Source organism: Eptatretus burgeri, chromosome 10 (assembly GCF_056783735.1).
Source record: "Eptatretus burgeri isolate ZD-2024b chromosome 10, Ebu_testis_v1, whole genome shotgun sequence".
NCBI classification, from domain to species: Eukaryota; Metazoa; Chordata; class Myxini; order Myxiniformes; family Myxinidae; genus Eptatretus; species Eptatretus burgeri.
The window spans coordinates 100,413,647-100,428,516 of record NC_140970.1 but is presented as its reverse complement, the minus strand read 5'-3'; the positions used below and the strand labels follow the sequence as shown (position 1 = coordinate 100,428,516).

Sequence of the window (14,870 nt, the reverse complement as noted above, 5' to 3'; positions counted from 1 at the left end):
AGCTTTATCACGTGTGGAATCAGCAGTGCGGCCATTTGAGGTAAGTGGCATGGAGGGGGAACATACACCAGAAACAGATTTGATTAAACGCCACCAGGATTTTGAGGAGGGAGAGAGGTTTGAGAGTTCAGACTTGGAGATGAGAAAGATGTTGTTTTCTGGCTCTCCTGAGGGTAGCTACACACTTGTTCCGAGCTTTGTGGAAAGAACTGAGATTGCCCTCAGTTGGGTTTGCTTTCCATGAGGCAAAGGCAAGTTGTTTCAGGACAACTGCCTCGCCACAAGCTTCAGTAAACCAAGGGCGGGAGGAAGGGTAAGACAACTGAACACGAGAGGGGATAAATCTGTGCATGAGGGAGAGCAAGTTTCTTTGAAAGAATTCCCAGGATGAGTTGATGTTTGAGAAAGTATTGAGAGGAGACCAGTCTGTAAGTTTGATGGCTGCTCGGAGACCCTGCCAGTCGGCTTGAGTGAAATGCCAGACTCGACGGCGGTGAGGTGGTTCTCTGATAACAGCCAGAGAGATGTCCACTTTAACAAGGACGTGGTCAGAAGAACCAATTGGAGCGAAGGAAGAGCAGCAGATATTGTCAGGGAAATTTGTCAAAATCGAACCATGAGGCCGATAGCTCCATTGCTCTTCAATGTCAAACACGTCCCCAAAACCACTGCCGGGAAAAGCTCACCCAGCTAGGCAGCACCGGGCATCCCAACCCCACAACCCCCCAGGCCAGTGCCAGGTAGCCCCTGCTGGTATAATAATAATAATACCAATAATACTAATAATTTGAGCTCCCTGATAAGTAACTTCAATGCAGGAGGCCATCAAGTCCATCAAGCATGTGCAATGGTAGCTCGTCCATGCTCTATCCTTTTATAAATGCTGAGCGTCAAACAAGGAAGCAGCATGTACCATTTCTAAAGTCTTTGGTATGACTCGGGGTTCCAACTACCGACCTCAGACTCAGACTTAGAACGGACGGTCTAACAATTGGTAAGTATATACACCTGTATAATAAAAAGGGTCAAAGTACACCTAGAAAAACAAAAAACATGAAAGAAAATGTGCTACCGTAAGAAATTAAACCTTCACCCTCAAACGATGGATTTTATCAAATGAAAGCTTCGAAGAGTACGCTCACAATTTGTCTGCCGACACACATTAACATGATCTTTCACAAAAGCTACTATTCCATTACACCTTACCCTCAAATCCTAATCTCTGGAGAACTGGTGTTAATCTTTCAAACACACGGTTGTCAACTTCTTGTAGACATATGATGTCACCATTGTAGCCCTTGAGCTCTTTCTGAAGCAGCTGCTGCCGGTATCCCAGGTCCATCGCATATGGTGGGCAGTATGGGAACAGCACTGTACGTGCAAGCTCTGTTTGGGCGTACGTGTCGGCGAGGATGTTGTAAGAAATGACTCGCAGTGTTCCAAGTGCCGTCTTGTCTGTCGTGAAGCGGTGTCTTGAATCAAACGTGCAACGGCCAGGGGATGCTTCCACCGCAGTCGTTTCTTTTTCTTGTGATTCACCAAGTCTAGCTAGACAAAGGGCAATCGATATTTGGTATGGATTCATACACTTTGTATATGGTGCTACATTCAAACGGGTTAGGAAAATCGATAGGAACAAAAAGAACATGCAGGTCAAACCTCGTGCCGTCACCGGGAGTCACCCTGAACCGTAGCTTGCGTCCAACGTGTTGGACGGACGGCGTGAAGAACTCAGCATTTCCCACCAGCTGCCACGTCCTCTCCTCGTGCTCCACGGCCTTTACCTCGTCCGCATCGACAAACCACTCATACAATGTGTGTGCTCGGTCGACGAATTCAAAGTGAGCAACAGGGAACACAGGGAAGCCAAACATGATGACAGAAGGTAGTGACAGGGAGATGATGGAGGGTGGGTTGCGTTCGACTTGGTAGCAATTTGAACCGATCTCCAGTGTGGCCCCTTCACGCCATGCCTCAGAATTGATCAACTCTGGGTCCATTTCTTCCCCAGCAAAGCTCAGATGCACTTTAACAGTCTCACATTCTCCACCGGCATCATCCTGTGAGAGAGCAAATTTTCCAGGATGTAAATTCCACTCCCCACATCCCCCCCACCCCAACAAATATATATACATATATATATATATATACATATTAATGTAAATAATCAGTAAGGTATTTCATTGGGCTACATAAATCAAATGCAACATTTAGTATCAGTACATGTACAGTGTTGTTTCTTGTGCAAGGAAATAATTATTACCTCTGCCACCGAGGGTGGATGGAGGTGATGTTTTCACCCCTGTCTGTGTCTGTGTTTGTGAACAAAGTATCTCAAAAAGTTAAAGTGATTCTTCACCGTTGAGAGATAGGGCCAAAAACAACACATAGCAGGATATCTCAAAGTTGTTGACGGATTCGGACGAAACTTGGTGGGCAGATTGGGTATTTAATAAGGAAGAATTGATTCCATTTTGCTGACGATCCAACTCTGGATCTGAGTCCGCGAATCTTTCAAGGGTTTTTTTTTTTCACCATTGAGTGATAGCATGAAAACAATATGTAGAATGACCAGCAGAGCCGACCCGTTACTTCGTTGACGGACAAATTAGTCACGTTTGCCAAAATTTTTGGGCGAGGAGAAAAAGGAAAGGAAGACAAATTTACCCATACATAGAGCGCTTTAACACCTACTCCCCAGCCCCCCCCACCCCTCGGCCCTACGCTCGCTCCACCACATCTTTGCCCCGTATCCGTCATCCTGATGTCTCTTCCCTCCATCGTTTATTATTTTTGGGGGGGGGGGGGGGGTGAGTGTGTGGATCGAAGTCGGTCTCCGTCACTATGCACCAAAGCCCCGACGAACCCTTTCGGGCCTTTGCCGCCAAAGTCCGTGGTGAAGCGGAAACTTGTGGTTTTAGTGCATCAGATAAATGCACATGCGGGAAAATAAATCTCGTGAATTACACCAATGAGACTATTCGCGATGTTCTTCTGGCGGGGACAGCTGACCTTGACATCTGCCGCGAGGCTCTCAGCGTCGAGGGCATTCAGCTGAAGTCAGTTAACGACGTCGTCGGAGGTAGAGAAATGGCCAGAAACGCCCTTCCGTCTCCAAGCAACTCGGCTATATCCTTGTTCAAGCGCGCCAACACCCTCAGACCCCACACAGCCGCCACAGCTATGGACGTGCGACGCCCAACGCCGACTCATCTACCACCTCCTCCGACGCCACCACCTGCCGACAGGGCCAAGCAAGCGCCTTGCCCAGACTGCGGCAGAAACTTCTTTGTGTTCTCGGAGACTGCCCACGGGTGGAATTGCAAATCTCAGTGGTGCAAAGAGTGTAACCTGGCCCAGCGGTGGCGGCGCCTGCCGCAGTGCAGCACAACCGGCAGGGACCAATGCCGTCACATAGGAGGAAGACTCGTTCACCCAAGTCTCGTCGATCGCCACAACTCAACACTATCGCGGACGACGCCGGATCGCGCCAGTGTCTGACCACCAAGTCGTCATCTTACAGCATCACATTTTCACGGCGGGCGAGTGGCGTCGTGTTCGGATCATGAAACACCCTACCGTCAAGCTGCACGTCAGCTTGGACAGGGCCGCCCCCGGTGCCCGTCGGCCGTCACCCTTTCTGCTCATCGACGTTCGCCGATGTAGATGCGGTCACCGACAGTGGCGCGCAATCCAACGTGTGGTCCCTCGACCAGTTTCTTGCACATGGCTTCTCCCGAAACGATCTTCGTCCTGTGTCGCTCAACTTGCAAGCCGCCAACAAGTCTTAAATTAAAATCGATGGCGCCTTTTTCGGCGTCCTTGAGGGGCGCGATCCTCAGGAGAACGTATTGTCACGCCGCGCTACGATCTACGTCAGCAGCGACATCCACTGCCTCTTCCTGTCGCACGAGTCCCTCCTTGCCCTCGGGATCTTGCCGCCCAACTTCCCGACTACCGGTGGTGCTCTCAAACTGCCCAGCGACTCCGAGACTCAATCTTCTATTGGTGCGATCAGAGGACTGAACACTGGATGCAGCGCGAGCGCTAAGGGCAACGAGGTCTGTGGCTGCCCCAGGCGACGAGCCCCTCCTGAGCGACCCTCATTTCTTCCCTTCCGCTGCAGGCCGGAGAACAACAGCAAGATGCAAGATTGGCTGCTTGACCGTTTCTCATCGTCCACCTTTAACACGTGCCCCCACCGTCCTCTACCAGTCATGGATGGCCCACCGGTGGAAATACACGTGGACGAGGCAGCCGTCCCTCATGCATGCCACACCGATCCCCGTACACTGGCAGAAAAAAGAATATGAGGACCTGCTACGCGACGAAGCCCTCGGCGTCATAGAACGGGTCCCCTACGGCGAGCCAGCCACGTGGTGCAACAGGATGGTAGTCACGCGCAAGCACGATGGCACCCCGCGCCGGACAGTGGTTCTTTCCCCGCTCAACCGGTTCCGCAAGAGGGAACCGTTCGCCGCCGAGTCGCCCTTCCACCTCGCTCGTCGAATACCAGGGAATACATGGAAGACAGCAACGGACGCCTGGAATGGCTACCATTCCGCCCCTCTTCGCGAATCCGACCGTCACTTGACGACGTTCATCACCCCATTCGGCAGATGGCGCTACTGTCGAGCTCGACAGGGTTTTCTCGCTTCGGGAGATGGCTACAAACGCCGCTTCGACGCAATCTTGTTCGACTTCGGGCACAAGGAGAGGTGCGTTGACGACACCACCCACTACGACGAGGACTTGGAGTCCCACTGGTGGCGGACTACAGACTTTCTGAAGACGGCCGGTGACGCAGGCGTGGTATTGAATCCGGACAAGTACCAGTTTGCGCAGCGGGAGGTGGAGTTCGCCGGCTTCCGCATCACCGACGACACCTCCATCGAACCTCTGGCTAAGTTCCTAGACACCATCAGGGACTTTCTGACGCCCAACTCCACCACAGACATTCGCAGTTGGTTCGGCTTGGTGAACCAGGTGAGCAACTATTCTCAGCTGAGGGACATAATGGCCATATTCAAGCCATTCCTCAGTCCGAAGTACAAGTTTTTCTGGACCCCTGGACTTTACAAGGCGTTTCAGGCCTCGAAAGTTGCCATCATCTCAGCGATCCAGGAAGGAGTGAGAATCTTTGACATGGCAAAGAAGACCTGCCTCAGGCCTGATTGGTCGACAAATGGCATCGGATACTTCTTGCTCCAGAAACATTGCGGATGCCACTCGGAAGCACCGGACTGCTGCCCGGGTGGGTGGTGCATCATTCTCCCTGGCTCTCGCTTCCTCTCCGGCGCCGAGTCGGGATATGCACCGATTGAAGGGGAAGCACTTGCCGTCGCATGGGGTCTGGAACAAACCAGTTTCTTCACGCAGGGTTGCGACAACTTGCTCGTCGTGACGGACCACAAACCGTTGGTCAAGATTTTTGGTGATCGCACCCTTGGTGAGATTACAAACACCAGACTCTTTCGGCTGAAGCAGCGCACCTTGCTTTGGTTCTTCTCCATACACATGCCTGGGAGGTCCAATTTGGCCGCCGACGCGGTCTCACTATCCTTCGCCGTCAATTGCAGTAAGCTCCCTGGCCATCGTCGATCAAATGGAACATGCACTCACCGCTGCGATCCGGCGCGAAGCCACCGAGATTTCGGCGCTACCATGGTCTCGAATCGTCAAAGAAACCCAGAACGACGCCAACATGCGTGCCCTGGTCCAAACGGTCGCGAACGGCTTCTCAGTAACTGGCAAAGACTTGCCTCATGCTTCCCCCTTCTGGCAGTACCATGACGCGCTCTACATCTCAGATGGTGCTGTCCTTTTTGAGGATCGAGTCATTGCTCCGCCCTCGCTCCGCCATGCTGTTTTGGACAACCTCCACGCTGCTCACCAAGGCACCTCATCTATGGAGCTCCGCGCACGTGCCATCGTCTTCTGGCCGGGAATCACCGTGGACATTCACACGATACGCGCAGCATGCGCAGACTGCAACCGCAATGCGCCATCGCAGCCTCCTCTTCCTGCAACATCAATGGTGCCTCCATCGACTCCTTTCAAATCTGTCTACGCTGACTATTTCGATTTTGCAGGACACAGGTCAGGTCAGGTATGGGAGCATGTGCCAGAACAGCGCGTCGCTGCGTCCACTTTCCGCCGGTACTCCAGGGGCCTCCGTCTGGCCATCCCCCTGGCAGATGCCAGGCCCATCCCCATCTCCTTGAGATGATGGTCAACCTGCTGCAACCATGAGGCACGTGGTAGGCCCAATGGCCTCCGCCACTCATGAGACTCCCTCGCTGAGAGAATCTGGTGAGCAGGATCAGCGTCAGGAAAACGAGCCACATGTCCATACAGCCGCAGCTGACGCTCACGGACTATGCAGGTAACAAATCTCATCCGAGTCTCTCTCAGCAACCGCTCGTTGGACACAAAATCCGACCAGCGATAGCCAAGGATTCTTCGAAGAGACCTGAGTAGGGTAAGAATACTGATTCTGGCTCACTTTTCCCCATGTAAATGAATGGGGGATTTTCAGCGATTTACATTTTTTTTCCCTAAAAATAAACCCCCTTTTTATCCCAAGGTATATTTATTTGTCTCCCCTTTTAACTTGGAGGTTGAACCTCATTGAATTGAACACCTGGGGGTTGAACAGCTCACTCATTGAACCTATAAAGATTTGTTCATTCTCAAATTCCTTCAATAGTTTAATTTTCTTTGCACAATAATCCCCATCTAAAATATTTAAAAACAAAACATTTGAATCTTTATATTTTTTAAGATACCCCATTTGTGCCATTACGAAATGATAAACTTCTCTTAATGCTCTTGTTTGACCACCTCCTGAGCCACATATCATTTTGAGATTATAGTAAATTGTTTTTTCATTGTTCAATTGATAACCATCAAAGTTTTCAGTCCATTCAAGGATATTCATTTTTTTCTTTACATCCTCTAACTTACTAGTTTTTAAATTAATTCGCTTATTTGTTTTATTTACCTTTGTTTTAGTTATTTTTTCAATAAGACTTATTTGATATTTTTCACATTCATTATGTTTTCCATTTATATACCAAGACTGAGATTTTCTCCACTCTTTAGTTTGATTAATACTTGGTTTAACCATTTATATATTGTGAAAAAACGCAAGTGTAGCCCTTAAAAACCCTAACCCATCTTCCCATCGTTAAAACATAATTTATTTTATACACTCTATCATACAATATCCATATGGAACACAATCTATTCCATTATCTAAAATAAATCTCTTATCATCAAAGGCTCCTAATGCCTTTTTATTTACTTCTTCACTATATATGTTATGTTTATAACTTCTCTATTGTATTCATTTTCCTATATTCTTCTTTCTTATTCATCAAACAATTATAATAATTTCTAAAAGTTATTGATTTCTTTATTACATATTTCTTTATTCCCTTTAACCTCTTATCAATCTGTTCACCATACTTATAAGCATATGCCTTTGCTCTCAATCCAATAAACTCACTCATTACTTTTCCACCCAACTCATCCTTAAACTTACCAATAACCTTTTCATTCTTTTTGGAAAATAACTCACTCTTCTTGCTGAAATTACTTGTATCATATACTCCAATATTTTTCTTCATATCTTCATAAACATCATCAGTTTTTATATCTAGGATAAAACTATCAGTATCCATATACAACAATGAAACATTTTCACCATACTCTTTCTTTAAGTCATTATACAAATAATCATACATCAATATCTTTGATAAATCAAGAACTGCTGTTCCAATATAAATTGGTTTATCCATTACAATACTTTCCTTTTTCATATGAATTGCAGAAAAGTTCTCTGAAAAACCTCTTCTCTCTCAAAACTTGGTTTATTTATCAATCTCAAGCTTCTTTCCAAGATGTTGCGAATCTAATGTTTTGCCTGTTTCTAACATTTTCCATAGTCTTTCCAAATACAGCATTATTCATTAATTTATAAAAGTCCCCTTCAAATTTTACTTTTGTATTTGCTCTCATATCTGTATTGAATTGAATATACTTTTTCACCCAAGGACTTTGTTTAAATTTTAAAACTCTATGAATTTTAGCTACTCTCAATCCTTCTCTCAAAAACTGTTTTAAGCTTCTCTGATGCAAAACATATCCCTCTTTATCATAGAATGTTGTTAATAACTTTTCTGTTGATTTACCTTTAATATTAAAACTTTTATGATAATCACTTAACCATTCTTTCTTTGGAGTTTCTTTCTCACATGCAAAAGGAAGATCTTTATGCTTATTATGAAGATCACTCGGGTACCTCAAATCAACTTCAAAATAATAACCTTCTTCTTCGTCATTCAATTCCTCTTGAGAAGAAATAACAATATTCATCAAAGCCTTTTCATAATCCTTTTCTTCCACCCACTCTAATTTACCATAAGGCAGAGATTGAGACATTGCCCATCCATACAAATTATTAGCATCAAAATACATCAAATAATTACTATCTTTTTCACTATCATAATTTGGAAGATATTTATTATTTGCTTTAGCATATCTTTTTGAACATACTTGTGATATTCCACCTCTCTTGGACTTCTCAATCATCAAAAGCATATCCACATCACTGATTAAATCTATATCTTGTTTTGTCATTTTCAACATTGCACTCCAAGCTAAACCAGGAGCTGTGAAATAGTGGGCAGGATCTAATCCATAACAATTTTTATTATGACAGAGTGATCTAAAAGCTTCAAACACATCAGCTAACAATAAAACATCTGTTTTTAGATATAAATCGTGATATTCTCCAAGGTTCTTTATCTTAAATATTTTCCATATTTCTTGTGCGTGTTTATATTCCTTATCACTTATCTCTTCTTCATAAAGGTTATTATAGAAACTTTCTTTTGAAGGAAGTTGTGTTTCTTTGAATCTCATAAATGAATCCATATAATCGTAAGCATACTATTCGTTACTTGTAAGAATTTTCTCTTTACTTTGAATTTCATTCCTTGTGTGAATGAGCTCTCTCGTAAGAATTCCTTCTTTAATCAGAATTTCATCTTTAATGTGAATTTCCTCTAGTGAGAATTTCCTCTTTTGGAAAGAATGAATTAAGATTTGGAAGAGAGTCTTTGGAACTTAGATTTGATGAGAGGTAGGCTAGTGGTGTTCCCATAAACTTGTAAGAATCTAAAAAGCTAATAACAGTTATAGGTTTTGTGAATATCATTTTTGAAAATGAAATATACTTTTGACTTGTGTTTGTTATAGCAGAAATATTCCCTGGTGTTTTTGAAAGTTCATTTATAAATAGATGTGTATCATAGTTGGCGCTGTTGTGAAGAAAGACTGGAATAAAAGAAGGTAATTTATAATTAAGATTACAACAGGAATGAGCGGGACCTCTATATTTACCAGTAAGATGACAATGGCCTCTAACTTTAAACTCCTTAATTTCCACCTCACAAATATGACAGATATTGTTCATTCTAAATTCTAATTTTTCTTCTTTGGTTAATTTCATCGGTTCATTTGTTTCTTTCATTAATTTAGTGAGTCTTATACAATCCTTTTCTAATCGTTTTACAAACTCTTGTGAAGCATTTTTTCCACGATAATGTTCAAGTTTGTTATACTTTTCTCCAACAGATGATTTGATATAATAACAAAAACCACAAGGAATATGTTTTTGATATTTATTTGTATATGGTTCTTTTGGATTAGGAGAAGCAGTATTTATCTTTTTAAGGATACATTCAAAATCAGCGTATATCACAAATGGGTGCATGATAGATTTATTATAATCTTCAAAATAAATCTTTTCACCAGGTTTAGGCATTGTAATTACAGCTGATTTATGATTACTACAATATTTTGAATGTTGTTCTAATCGTTCTTTTGTATGAAATGAATTAAGACATCGCTTACAAGGATATATTTTGTTTGCTGTTCTGAATACCTGAGAAGAGATTAATCTTGATAAATTATTGATGTATGTGTAATGTGAATTCTTTCCAACACTAAAATATAAAAGGTCAATGTGTGTTTCTTCATTTTTATAGTTGTTTGAAATTTTTAATATTTGAACTTTGTTTGTATCCGTTAATCCATATACATTAATAGAAAGATTATTCTTTTTCTCAAATTTAGGAATATCTGTTAGTGGCATTGGGAATTTAAAATCTTTAATGTCCAAGGTATTCTCATATTTCATATATTGTTTTACTCTTTTCTGAATTACATTTTGGTGGATGTAAGTGAGCAAGAACAGACCAGGAGAAAACATTTATTATCATTGTTCTTAATATTAACAACTGCCTTCTTTTAGTTTTATTTCTTTTGGTAATTCAATATAAGAAGAAGCTTTAAGAGGGTTTGATTTTAGAATGTGTATATCTAAAAAGATGATTTTTTTAATATTGAATCCACTTCCTACCACTGTATTATCAACATCCTCCTCTTGTCTTGATAGTTCTTCATAAACCCCACTATTCAAAAAATCTTGAAATGATGTTATAAAATGAAGATCTGTTCTCATATAAGGAGTTTGTTCTTCATCTTGTCTTTTCATATTCATTTTCACTCCCATATAAAACTTTAAAGTTTTTATTTTTTTTAATGTCTTTTTAATAAATTTTTCAACATCGGGTTTCACTATTTCAATTGATTCAGCTATTGATGATGGACCGGGTTCTCCAAATTGAAAATCCTTATTTTTATATGCCCTTTAAATGCCTCATCAGTGTTTTTAATATAATAGTCTCCCTTTACTTTAAACTCATTTTTCTTGTGTTTTTGTGATTGAAGATGTTGATTATAACTACTCTTCAAAACATCCTTTGAACAGATATCACAATGTTTTCTTTCCAACTCAAGAGGAGATATTTGATGAAATAGATTAAATGTGTGTTTGTTGGTTCGGAGGTGTTTTCTATAATGTTTATATTCGTGATTACAAACATCGCAGTACGTTGTATTCACCATATTTATAGAATAAAACTTTGCTTGAACTAAAATTTTCTTGATGAAAATTTCGCTTTAATTTATAGGTGAATCTGTGCTTAAAACCATTTTATCCTCCAACTTTTTCACTTAATAAATACAATGTTTCAAGACACAAAAGACAAGTTTCAATCAATCTCTTCATTTGTTAAAGATACTGAGAAATATGTCAAGGATGTAAAATTGAACAAAGATAAATATAACAACTATTGGATAAAAAACTATTATGGTAAATAATATGAGTTCTTCAATTTCCTTCAGTGGAAGGGCTTTTAGTATACCTGGTAGAACATCAATTAAAGTATCTCTAACAAAAGTTTCTCCTCTCCTTCTAGTAATATATTCAAAACTAGAAAAAGCAATGAAACAAGAAAAAGTATCAAAAAACAAAAACCTTATGGATGAAGCTTTAGAAAGAAAAGATAAGACCATCTGTAATATGCAAGGAGAAATTTGTATTTTTTTCAACAACCCTAAAGATGTAAATCTTGATGAAATAAAGGATGTTAATATATCAGGTGAAATGACATTTTGTTCAATAGTAGTTAACGATAATTTTAAAATTACCTTTAATATAAAAAATGTTGTCGTTGAATCTGATAATGAAAAAAAGTATATCGATATCGATGGTAATATACAACTGAAAGTATAGATGAATTTCAGTTTAAGTAAAGTTTTACTTTATATATATGTTAGACTTTCCTGATTCACCATATGACAAATTTGAGAATTGTCCTGCGTGTGAAAGACAGGGATTAAACACAGAGTCAAAAGCCTATAAACAATGTATATTCTGTGATTATCTTCTAATTAATGATAATAAAAAATATAAAAAGGAAAATAATTCTTTTAGATTTACACCAAAATGAATTACTTTACAAGATTGATTAGAGAAATGAATGTAAAGTATGAGGATGATAACACACCTTTCCTTACAAGGGAAGAAACTGAACGTATAAGAGAAATGTTCAAAGGATTGTTGTTGTATATTATTCATGGATGTAATTTTCAGGGAAATATCAACACAAGATATTGTATAAATAAAATAATGGATTATCTTGAAATTAAACCTGAACTTAGGATAAAATATAGAGTTTCTAAAAAGCTAATAATAAATTAAATAACCTGTTTTTCAAATATATAAATGAATGATTTTTTACCTATTTGGGAAAATAAGATAAAATTTAACAACCATAAAAATCTCCCAAATTCATTAAGATGTCTCATAGTTGGTTCAAGTGGATGTGGAAAAACCTGCTTACTTTTAAAAATGCTCTCACTCCCAACTTTTAGATTATGATAATTTAATAATTTTCACAAAGTCGAAGTTTTCAACCAGAGTATCAACTACTCTCACAAGGTTTTAATGCTGGTCTTCAAAAAGAAGATATAATAGGTTTATTTAAACGTCAAAAACCTAAATGATTATAACATTGAAGATATAATTCAACTATTTTGTGATACACAGAGATGTAAAAAGAAATCAAATCTTATAACTTGTATTCTTAGTGATAATACGGATGATATACCGCTTCCCAAGATTTGGATAAATCAAAAAGAACCTCGTTATCTTTGATGATTGTGTTAATGAGAGAAACCAAACGGTAATGGACAGCTACTACACAAGAGGGAGACATTCTTCTTGTAATTGTATTTATCTTAGTCAATCATACTTTCAACTTCCTCGTCGTTCCATCAGAAACAATGCTAATACTTTTATTTTATTCAAGTTAAATTCAATAGATATCAATAATTTTTGGAGAGATAATTGTTCTACATTATGTAGTAAAAAGAAATTTGAGGATTATATGAAGCACACGACTGAAAAATATAAATATATTGTTGTGAAACAAGATGAGATATTAAGGGATATATTTTTTGTTTTATAAACAATTACATATATAAATGACAACTATTATTATAAATCTTGTGGGTAAATCTGCTTCTGGTAACACTTTCATAAATCAAGGTTCTTGTGTAGTACAAATGAGAATATTGTAAATTTACTTAAAAAACACCCCGTGATACGCATTGTATCAACAACAACTAGAGCAATAAGACCTGGAGAAGTAAAAGGTGAAGATTATCACTATATTTCAGTGGAGGAACATATGCGATTGAGGAATGAAGGACAAATATTTGAGGAGGTTTCTCTTGGTACAACAAAATATTCACATTGTAAGAGTGAGTTAAGGAAACTAAAATCTGGTGGTGTTGGGATATTAGAAACTAATCCAGAAGGAACGAGACAAATTATTAAACATCTGAGTGGAGTGAAGATTTTATCATTCGGTTTTGATGTTGATGAAGAAACTCAACGCAAACGTATGAAAAGCAGAGATGCAAGTATTAGTGAAGAAGAAATTACAACTCGCATTAATGTTAATAAAGAATTTGATGAAATATTTAAAGAAAAGGATTTATTTGAACACATCTACTTGAATGATGAAGAAAAGGAAAATTTCCTGTTGATCTTTACAATTCATTAAATGATATTTTACAATAAATAAATGGATGTAAAAGAAAGAGCAAGAAGATTTAAGGAACATCAAGAGTTGGTTTCAAAAGTTGTAAAACAACAGGAAGACATAAAGAAGAAACGCAGACAGAAACTAACGGGCGAAGAAGCATTTGAAAGAAAACAAGAGAAATTTTTAAACCACTTTTAAAAACTTCCCAAGAAAAATGAAAGATGTTTCCACAGTTCCCACAGTAGAATATACTCCCAGAAAGCTCCAAATGTTGAAAGATTTCAGTCAAATGACGATTGAGGAAGAATTAGAGCATATTGGAGAATTAGAACATGATGAAGGTTTATTTCAACAACTGGAAGAGATTAATCAACCCCCTGATTATATTGTGAATGCTGTTCAAAACAATGAATATTCAGCGGATTCAAAAACCAAAGCAGGACTCATTCCAACAGAACAACCAGCAATATTTCATCTTGTTCAAGAAAAGGTATTGATATTTAATGATGAATTAAGGTTCTTAAGTTCTGCTCAACCCCTGTTAAACTAACTCCGAGATTAATGTTTCTTCTCACAAAAGATGGAAGACAAGGTTCAACTGTGAAGGATGAATCAAAGTATATTGATAAACCATTGGATATGGAAAATAATGATGATAGAGTATATATTGATTTGCTGAACACTCTAAATTATAAGGTTATTCTTTCTGGTAAAAGTAGGAAGAATGAGAAGGAGAAACACATTATTCAGGCTTTAAGTATCCTTGGTTCAGGTGTTAGTTTTCTTCCAAATGACCCATCACAATTAGTTAATAGACTGTTATTGTTGTTAGGCAGTCAGAAGGCTGGAAATAACAATTGTTTTAATGAAGCATCAGCCATTTTAGACCAGTTGATGAACATGAAAAATAATTAATAAATATCAATATAAAGACATTTTATCTCATATTAAATAAGATGAGAAGCACAATCCTTAGTTTCAATTTCACAACAAGCGACCACACATCTTCATTCCCATACCCACTACAACTTGACACAACAAAAGAATATGAGGCATCTTCATTGTCCATGGAAACTTATAATACCTTATTTAATATAACTGATAAAAATGACAAGTTTAGTTATAATCCCGGAAGTGGATACAAAACGATAACAGTCTCAAGTCGGAGCATATGAGATTTCTCAAATATCTTCCGAAATTGCTCGCCTTATGAAAGAACAGGGTGATCAACCAAAAAATATTGTTATAAACATTCAAAAACATACTTCAAAATCAACGATTAAAGTTAAAAATAACTACAAGGTTGATTTCACAATTGATAATTCATTTAGAGAGTTATTGGGTTTCTCCTCAAAACAGATTGAAACTAATGGGACGTTTTACAGTGATAATGTCATTCAAATA

At 39.3% G+C, this 14,870-nt stretch overlaps 2 protein-coding genes across 3 annotated transcripts in view; one reads left to right on the top strand and one right to left on the bottom strand.

Moving 5' to 3' along the window:
* LOC147019276 (inosine-5'-monophosphate dehydrogenase 1-like) overlaps positions 1-14,870 on the top strand; it is a 315,330-nt gene that overhangs the window by 31,333 nt on the left and 269,127 nt on the right. The gene's annotated exons all lie outside the window — the stretch shown is intronic.
* The window catches only part of PDE12 (phosphodiesterase 12), a 49,669-nt gene that overhangs the window by 19,906 nt on the left and 14,893 nt on the right, over positions 1-14,870 (bottom strand). For both annotated transcript variants that reach the window (XM_085899651.1, XM_085899652.1), the window contains exons 2-3: positions 1,660-2,060; positions 1,207-1,544 (exon numbers count right to left, since the gene is read on the bottom strand). In XM_085899651.1, coding sequence (XP_085755777.1) covers positions 1,207-1,544; positions 1,660-2,060 — 739 coding nt within the window. The remainder of the gene's footprint in view (positions 1-1,206; positions 1,545-1,659; positions 2,061-14,870) is intronic.